Genomic DNA, 9662 nt, shown 5'->3' with positions numbered 1-9662 from the left:
AACAGGAGTTTCATAATTGCTTCATTTATAACCGTAAAGTGTCTTGACTCTATGTTTACAAAGCATAGACTTAAGTTGGGTACCTATAAAACTACTTATGTGTTTGGGACCAGTGTTTTTAAAACCCGACCAACCCGATGGTTGAACCGGGTTCGACCATGAACCGGATATATAGCCGGGTTGGGTCTAATAATTGGTTCGACCATGAACCGTCACGTAGTCAGATTGGATTTCAAAGTTATTAAACTGATAAAAATTATTTAAAACTATCAAAAATCTTTAAACCATCCATATAAACATAAAACTAGTTTATATTTACAATGTTTATGTTTTAAATTCATTTATATATTAATTATGTATCATATTTACTAATATTACTTTTAAATTTATACACTAGAAATATATTAATCCAGATTATTGAACCAGGTTTGGCCCGGTCGAACCATATTGAACCGTGACCCAAAAATTATCTGGTTCAGCTTCCGGTCCGGTTTTAAAAACACTACTTTCGGCTTAGGAGTACAATTTTTGCTGTTTATCAAGATTTAGATCCAAATTATTGTATTTTCTTGTCCATTACCCAGTAATGAATTCACATACTTATCTCACACAAAAAATTGTTCTATTAATGATATAAGTATAAAGAAAATAATCATCGTTGTCTCTGAATTCTCCAACGTGGAGTCATATTTTCCGGTCTTGGAGAAGCAACTTAAGGTACTGCACCTTACTCTTTGTATCATCATAACAACTTGCATGAACTGTAGTTATCTTGCTTTGGTTTTGCCTATTTGGTTGACAAAACCTCACAAAATTATCGTCATCCAAGTACGTTACTTTCATGTTAAGCCCACGAATTACATCTTCCCGCTTGACAATGTCGCAGAAGGATTGGTTTCCAGTTGAAGGATACAAAACTCTCTCTACGTTCAAGATCTTGAACATGTCTATGGTTATTTCATTAGACTTGGCATAGAAGAAACCTCCTGTATTTTCTGCTGTTACATGTTGTTGATCACTTGATGAGAACCCGCAAGCCACTGAGACTGAATTATGTGGATGACAGTGCATTAGAGGGTTCCTTAGCCATATCACATCAGCTTCCTGCAACCAGTTCAGATAAATTCATGTAAATTAGTTTTTAGTTTAGGTGACTCTATGCTAGTGTATAGAATGTTTAATTAGAACACTGATGTATTAAGACAGTTTATGATATAACAGTGTTAATGACGAAAAACCATTCAATAAGAAAGAAATATTTACATTTTAAAAGTTGAAAGAAAAGCCAGCAATTGCATTGTGTAAAATTGCAAAACCGAAAATTTGATAGACTACATTTGAAAAGTTATGTGACATTGGGAGTAGTTTCCACAGCATGATTAACAAAAAAAAAAATTCATGTTGTCTTGAATAAACGGCTTCCTGGCATGATTTCTTGAATATAAATCCATGTTTCTAGTTTCCACAACATGACTAACAAGTTCTAAAAAAACTTGGCATTCAGAGAACTCACAGTAAATATCATGTTATAGCCGAGTTCTAGAATCTCTTTCACCAAAGCCTTTTTATTCCAACCGGCAATAAGACCATCTGGGTTTACAGATCCAATTTTCTTTCCAGAACCTGTATGAAGATAACAACGAGGATGGGCACGACGACAATATCGAAGAGCTTGATTATCTAGAGCCACAACAATCAAATGATTCAGCAAGTGTTTGGTTCTTTCTCCAATCCGAAAACTCTCAAGGAACAGATCAAGAAGAGATGCTGGTTTTGCCCATTCTCGATCTACCATGGTAATAATCACAGTATTATCTTCTGTAGCTGCTTCTTTTAGTAAACTCGATAAGCCTGAAGATTCCTGTGACAAAAAACATCAAAATATCAAATCTATTCGTGAACATCATAAGGTGTTTATAAATCATAATATCCATCTTACAGGTGGAATGTGCGAGAATTCTGTTCCTCGAATGGTACTCATATATGGGGAACATGAGGGATGATGAGACAATAACCAGATAATGATTAAGAGAAGACAAGATATGAAAAAGTATGGTAACTTCACCATCCTTACAGTCTCCATTTTGTTCTTCTGAGTTTTCAAAATCTGAAAAATCTTGAAATATTAAAACCTTAAAAGTCCAAGATATATTTTCTTTTGTTATATTCCCAGTTTGGTGATTATTTTAAATACATTGAATACATATAAGATTCATGCAAAATCTAGTAAAAAAACGTTTCCTCTTGCTTCCCAAATCCGATACTGTAAAGTAAATAATTGTTACTTCGTCTGAAATCAATACACTAAAGCAATAAAGTTAAGCGAATGTTAACTAAAACTGAACTTTGTTTATAACTTGTCAATGAAATTACAAAATGACAGTTTCATGAAACAATAAAATATATTTTGCCAAAAAATAAATCTTTTAATTTACATTTTTTGCTAAACATGTGAAGAAAATGATATTATGTGGATTCTCTTATTTATTGTAATTTAATGCATTTTGCTCTTTTGAGAATGTATTACCAAGATAACTTTTGTTTTTCATGACCCAATTAATATTAAAGATTGTTTTCTATAAGAGCATCTCCAAAAAAATTCTCTATTATAGAGTTTTGCAAAATCTATATTTAAATTTTCAAGGTATTCTTTTATAAAAGCAAAACTTCAAATTTAACTTTAAAATTATTTTTAATTTACACTATGCTCTTTATATTTGTCATAATTAATATAAATCCATAAAACTTTTGTAGATAACTAGCACATATATAAAAATATTATAGTAATATTAATTAATAAAATCTTACACTAAAATATAAAATTATAAATAGAAATACATAATTAAATATTAAACTACAATCAGAATACCACATTATTACATAAAATTATTTTATTAATGCTCCATTTTCGGTTATACAAAAATTTGTTTGGACAATATTTTAGAAGTTCCGGAGAAACTTTACTAAACTATTAGTGTTGTTGTAATATTTAAATTTGTGTAATAATTATGTCTTCATGTATATATCGTCTTAAAACTCTAAATTTGAAGTTTCATCTTTTTATTTGCATCTTGGTCACCCCTACTATTGGCTTGGTCATCTTCTAATATTTTAATTTGTGTAATAATTATGTCTTCATGTATACCATAATTAGTTCACTTCACTTCTTAAAACTTTAAATTTGAAGTTTTAAAATTACTTTTTGGAGATGTTGTAAACCCAGATGATCTTATTGCCGGTTGGAATAAAAAGGGTTGGTGAATTTTTATTATCAAACAGTTCGGTTTAATGTGTGAATGTCAACCGAACAAATGTCTTCAACCTAATCAACCGAATTGAACCCGAGTCAAACCGTGTTCTTATAAACTTTATCGTGGTTTTTAAAAAAAAAAAATTCAGTTTTATATTAGATTTAATTTACATAGTTTATTTTTAAGAGGCATTATTAATGAGTTTTTTTTTTAATTTTCTATTTACTTTAGTTAACTTTGATTTGATTGTGTTTTTATAAACATTTTTTTTGTTTTTAAAAGTTTTTATTTCAGTTTTATATTGGATTTAGTTTACATAGTTTATGTTTTCATAGAAACTAATAAGATGATTTCATGACCATGCGTTTATGTTTTAAAACATGATTTCTCTTAAAATAACTAAACTTAGAGAATCCGATTAAACCAAACTGAAGCACAACCAAACCGTATACAAACCAAAACCGATCTAAACCGAACTAATTATGGTTTACTTTAGTTGAAAAATTATATAACCGAATTAACCAAACCGAACCAATAAAATATCTGAAATGCCCATCCCTACTATTGTTTGCTCCATATTTCAGAATTTTTTTTTTCAGAAGTATTGAATTACTTGCTGGGTTAAAAGTTAAAACTTAAAACGTGTTGACTAGTCCAACACTAATCCGTGTTCAATGGGATTATAGATTTTACCTATGCAGATGCATTAAGTAAATTGGTTAGATAAATTAAAATGGCGAATTATGGGTTTATTAGGTTGACGACATTTGTTTTAGTAAACATAACTCTGATATAAAATGTGTGAATGTTCCATTGATTTTTTTTTTGATGGACCTAGGATGTCCTAGGATGAGGTTCTGACTAGGCTTGCGACATTTAACCAAAACCGAATCAGATCCGAAATAGATCTGTTCAGTTCGATTTCAGCCAGAGCCTATCTATCTGATGGGTATCGGTTCGGTTTTTACCCAAAACCGATCGAATACCCATTCAAACCGAATCTATACTAGTAAAGTATAATCCCATAAAAGTATTCTTCCTTTGCTTTTCTATCATATTTATAATGTCACGGCACTCATATATTTTTGTTAATATAATTATATTACACTGTATATTAATTAGAAAAAGAAATTATAGTAGGGTCCACCTAAATCCTTAAGTCATGCCTATTTCATACTATATAGAAGAACAAATCGTGAAAAGCAATAACATTTATATTGTCGTACTAGTGGTATTTCGACGCTACGCGCCGGATTCGTATGTTTTATTCTCTAATGAGTTCAATATTATTTTTTTGATCCATTTGATAGTGGTTAATGACATTAGTGTATTACTTTGTTTTGAAGTTGCTAGGGTTAAAGAGGAGTAGCGTAAGAAGTTTTCACTGATCGATTCAACAAAAATCGAATAAATAGCAGATAGTTGCACCAAAGTAAATATAATTGAACTTAAAACATAAAGTAGAGTTGATGTTCCAAAAGAAAACATGTAAATGCATGTGTTTGTTTTGCGATTATCTTTTTTTGAATCCAGTAAATGAATTTTTAATCATGGTATAGCATTAATCGAACCTTAATTGACTATTTTTCTAGGATAACTAAAATTTTGAAGGTGTGTATTTCTGGTATTTTGCAAATTGTAGTTGGTAAGTCGGATAGAGTAGCGCTGGAAAGGGATTCATTAAGTATTTTGTTTAACATTTGTTTTTATTTTGAATCATTTCATCTATATTATTAAAACTGAAATACATTTTTGGTACTGTTAGGAAATATGGATAACATTATAAATGAGAATTGTTTGGAAAAATTAATAACAGTATAAAAAATATAGTGTTCTTTTAGTAATTTTATCAATATAGTTACATTAATTGTCTTTCCATATTTCACTCAGTTTAATAATTTTATTAATTATATTACATTAACAATACATCACATCATTAATTATATTACCATAATAATAATAACACATATTTTTATTTATTAGTTAACCAACATTAATTTTGTACCAATTATAAAATTAAAAATGTAAAATAACTAGGTTTTGCATATGGTTAAATGGTTAAATGTTCAGTTTAGTTTGTTTTACTAAAACTTTTTTTATATATTTTAGTTTCAATCGTTGGAAAATTATGTAGGCAACAATACAATTCAAAAATATGTTTTGTGAATAAAATAATAACTTAAATCAAAATAAGAAAATATATTATTGTCACTTAATTTTGGAAAATTGTCACAAATACCACATTCATAGTACCACTTTTTATGTCTACACTAATCACTTTTACCCTCACATTTAATGAAGGGTAAAAGACACTTATACTCGTAGGGTTAACTAATCTAGACTTAGGGTTTAGAGTTGAGAAGTGGTGTAGGGTTTATGAAATATGAAATGTAGGATTCTAATAAATATATAAATAAATACTTAAAAAATAGAAAAGAAATTTAAAAATAGTTTCAAACATAATTTTTTGATTTTCAAAATGAAAATTTGAAAAAGAATAAAAAAAATTCAAAAATTTATAAAAAGTATAATTCGAAAACACAAAAAAATTATTTTTTTTTATTTTTTATTTATTTAAATAATGATTTATTATATATATTAAGAACAAAGGGTACAAGAGTCTTTTGCCACTTAACAAAGAATGTATTTTTGAAAATTTCCTTTTAGTGGTGGTAAAGATGAAAAGTGCTACAATGAAAGTGGTAAACATGAAATTTTCCCCTTAATTTTTCACTTCATATAATATTTTAGAAAATAAAAAAACTTTTTCTATTTCACTTAATTTAGCCAAACACATATAATGAGTCATTTTTATTAGTTTATAAAATCAGTTAGGCATGACATTGGCTATCTATTTAGGTACGGGTTATTCTTTTCGGGTGTTGTTATTTTTTTTTTTTTGAAATTAGGCTCCGCTTGAATATTATAAATTTATATGTGGGTTTTGAGTTGGATCTTTATGGGTCTGGATGAGTTCGCTTCTGATGTATAGGAACCTAAAAATATCTAAATAACAAATGTATCTGAAACGGGTTCGAATATTTGTACCAAGAATAACCATATTACTTGACTCGATCCAGGTCTTTTGAATACAATTAGTTATATTACGATTCATCTAAAATATATAACATTAATTATGAAAAATAAATATCGATGTATAAAAATGTAAGAACCAATATATGTGCGGATGGGCGGGTCAGTATATTAGGTGTGAATCAGTATTTTCGTTATTACTATTCTTATTCAGTTTAACTCTCGATGTGGTTATCTAAATGTCCTGATACGATTGATGAGATTGTTTTACTAGAGTAAAGATACGTTTTCTTTTGATGGTGTAGATTTTTACATCTACTGATTTTATTTTAAGTCATACTAGAGTTGGACCCGTGCGGACGCACGGGTGGTGTTAGTTATCTTCAATTTTTGTATATTTTATTTTATTAAAATATTTATGTTTTACACTATTATGAATCCACTCAATTTGTTTGTTTTGTTTAGCAACTTTTGTTTTTATTATCCTACATTGTTGTTTTTCTTTTCATCAACTCAACTGTGTGTGTTACTTGCTCATTTTATTTTGACAATTATAATTACAAAGTTATCTTAAAAATTATAGACTGTATTCAAATAAAATTATTTGGGTCAGTTTACAATAATTTAAAAAAAAAACAAATTTGCATATTGAATGATTTTAAACGGATATTTAATTTTTGTTTTTTAAAAAAATTGTTTATATATTTTTAATATATTAGATATATGTATTAATTTGTTACAATAATAGGTAGTTTGTGTAAATTTAAATTTGATGCTCTATTAATACATTAAAAAGAATAATTTTGATTATTAGTCAGCCGGCCAAATAAGAAAGATTGCGTAAAATATTAGGTCTCATTAAGTAAAGTCGAAGCCCAAATTCTTTTTTTTTTTTCAGGAAAAAACAGCTTTACCGACTTTTCTTGTGCTTGAGACCATTCAGTATCCCTAATCTCTTTTGCTTCACAGGAAACCTTGCTCCTGGATCTGATATCTTTCGCGCTTCTCATGTTTTTTTGGCATGTCTCGATGGTTCTATTTCAGTTCGATGTTACCTTGAATGTAGTTTTTTTGGATCGAGGTTAACTTGAGTTTCTTCGATTAGTTTCATGTTATCTAAAACTCATTTTTTGATTTTCCATGTCGATTGGCAGACGAATGGAATACGAAGACATGAGATCAGATTCTCAAGTCCGTTCCAGTTACTATCACCAAAACAAACATCATGCTCTCAGATCGGTAACTAATTACTTTAAACCCTTAATTTTTTGTGACTTTTGCCAATTGATTTTAATTCCATTTACTTTACTATAGTATATCTTCAGGAGATTATCTGAATTTGAGATATATATAACACAAAGAATGTAAGAAGAAACCCACAACAAAACCAAACCTCAAGTGTATAATGGAAGGATGACTATTTGATCTATTCTTCACAAACGGTTGTGTTTGTTGGTCTCGAGCTTCTTAAAAGAAGTTAAGTTGATCGAATCAGAACAATAAGTCTGTTAGTATACAATCATTAAGAAATTATGTTATATTCTCAAACCAAATTTTAAGCCTTATTCTACAAATTTTTACAGGACCTTATAATAGAGATACATGAGTCAGCAACAAAAAGTGGAGAATTATGTTAGAATGCTACATAGAGAGCGGCTAGAGACTGAAACTGTAACAACATGAATAGTAGACATTTCCAGGTCCGTTCAATTTAATTCTTGACTGAAAACCTACAAAGAAACACGTTTAACGTTAGATAATAGTTATAAAGTTTATATAGAATTTACCAAAAGTTTAGAAATAAAAGTAACCATTATATCGGCTAAAACCAACTCAAAGCTCTCTCCACCAAACGATGTGTTTTGCTTCCAGGAATGTAAGCATTTAACTTGGACTCCCATTTATTTTTTATAAGGTCTGACTTTTGTGAGTGGAACAGAATTGATCGCTAGAGACATGTTTAGGTTGTTTAGGTTTAGGAGGGCTTGATGTTTTTCGTTTGATGCAACTTGGTAGAAGTATTTATAGTTGCTTATGAAAAGGTAGGTTAAATTGTAGATATTAAGTAAATATTTTGTTAGTTGTGATTCGAAATAATTGATATTGGCATATACTGTTTTGAATTATTAACTATATATTCCTTGTTTGGTTTAATCATCATAAAACCGGGATATTTTACAATAAAGATTAGGTAAACGTGATTTGCAAGTTTTGATTTCAAGAATATTCCGACTTTTGCTAGTTAATGATATCTTTTGTGATGATGGGTTCGTTGAAATTGGGGAAAAACTGAATGTGATTGAGTTTAGGAATTACTGAATTTATTGGTAAGAATTGATCAATTATATTGCTTGATATTGTTTATTTTCTGATTCTTGCGTGGATGTAGGTAACGTAATTTTGGAAACTAATAGATGATATATAGATTTTGTGAATAGATAATATCAAATGATTAAAAATTAATATATTAAAAAATATAATAAGATTTTTTCGATATTAGAGATTTGTCAAAATACTTTTTTTCGAAATACTTCTTGTTACAGACCATTCAATTGATAATAAAAATATAATAGTAAACATAAACATACATACAGGGAGTTAATGGTTTAGAGGAGCAAAAATTACGTGATTGCACTTGGATGAGCTAAACAAATACATGATAGCAAAATAATGTATATTAAACCATCCCACTTGAGAATTTATATTTTGAATCTATTGACATGGTTTATTATTATGCCTTAAGTAAAAAAAAAAAGACATGGTTAATTATTTATATATTTGATTTTCAGTTTGCAGCGCAAAGCAAGGTAAAAGGACGCATGAGGGGGAGAGTTAAATTAAATTTGGTTCAGTCGGTTTACGTTAAATTTGTATTGAGCTGGTTTATTTATGTTAACGAAAAGCGCTGGCTATGGAAGTTAATGAAACGACAGAGGATTAGGTCAGTGGCACGAGGATGTAAATAAATAGGACATCTCAGGTTATTTTCTTTTTGTACTCATATTTTAATAGATTGGATATTGTTATTAGACAAATTCTTTCCTTCACCCTAGGGGTTTAATCTATAGATATCATGTATCATATTTAGTTTATGGAAAAAATATAAAAAAAAAGGTAAAAATAATATTAATTGCCAAAGAAAATTGACATTATTAAATTTGGTAAACTCTAAACCTTATAATTCAAATTCTAAACATTAAACCTTAAATCCTAGGATTAACACTAAATCCTACAGCTCAAACTCTAATGATTAAACCCTAAACCCTAGGATTAATCCTAAACCCTAAAATTTTAGAGTTTAGAATCTAGGATTTTTGGGGTTTAGAGTTTTCTTGACAGCGTTTAAAGTTTAGAGTTAACTCTTTTTCCGTAGAAAGA

General features: G+C 28.7%; 1 protein-coding gene and 1 long non-coding RNA gene across 3 annotated transcripts; one reads left to right on the top strand and one right to left on the bottom strand.

Annotated features, from left to right (window-relative positions):
• Positions 1-684: 684 nt before the first annotated feature.
• On the bottom strand, positions 685-2118 carry LOC106299652 (uncharacterized protein At4g15970). The gene is made up of 3 exons (XM_013735711.1): positions 1940-2118; positions 1514-1861; positions 685-1104 (listed from the first exon to the last, which is right to left on the bottom strand). Exons 1-3 carry the CDS (start codon positions 2081-2083, stop codon positions 685-687), a joined length of 912 nt encoding a protein of 303 aa, XP_013591165.1. The 5' UTR covers positions 2084-2118.
• Positions 2119-7166: 5048 nt separating this feature from the next.
• LOC106298980 lies at positions 7167-9328 on the top strand. Of its 2 annotated transcripts, none has more exons than XR_001261630.1 (4): positions 7167-7346; positions 7439-7523; positions 7610-7984; positions 9074-9328. It is a non-coding gene; the product is annotated as an uncharacterized LOC106298980 (long non-coding RNA). The 2 variants fall into 2 exon arrangements; XR_001261629.1 differs by having other exon boundaries at positions 7599-7984.
• The last annotated feature ends 334 nt before the right edge of the window (positions 9329-9662 follow it).

The sequence above is a fragment of the Brassica oleracea genome, chromosome C6, assembly GCF_000695525.1.
Source record: "Brassica oleracea var. oleracea cultivar TO1000 chromosome C6, BOL, whole genome shotgun sequence".
Lineage (NCBI taxonomy): Eukaryota > Viridiplantae > Streptophyta > Magnoliopsida > Brassicales > Brassicaceae > Brassica > Brassica oleracea.
The sequence above is the reverse complement of the archived record's forward strand: the minus strand, read 5'-3'. Positions and strand labels throughout refer to the sequence as shown.

What these genes read in the sequence shown, in the direction of transcription:
- LOC106299652 (XM_013735711.1), bottom strand. Translation starts at nt 2,083, where the DNA reads ATGGAGACTGTAAGGATGGTGAAGTTACCATACTTTTTCATATCTTGT. An exon ending in AATTCTCGCACATTCCACCT is followed by an intron (nt 1,862 to 1,939) that starts GTAAGATGGATA and finishes TTTTTGTCACAG; the next exon opens with GAATCTTCAGGCTTATCGAG. An exon ending in GCTATAACATGATATTTACT is followed by an intron (nt 1,105 to 1,513) that starts GTGAGTTCTCTG and finishes AACTGGTTGCAG; the next exon opens with GAAGCTGATGTGATATGGCT.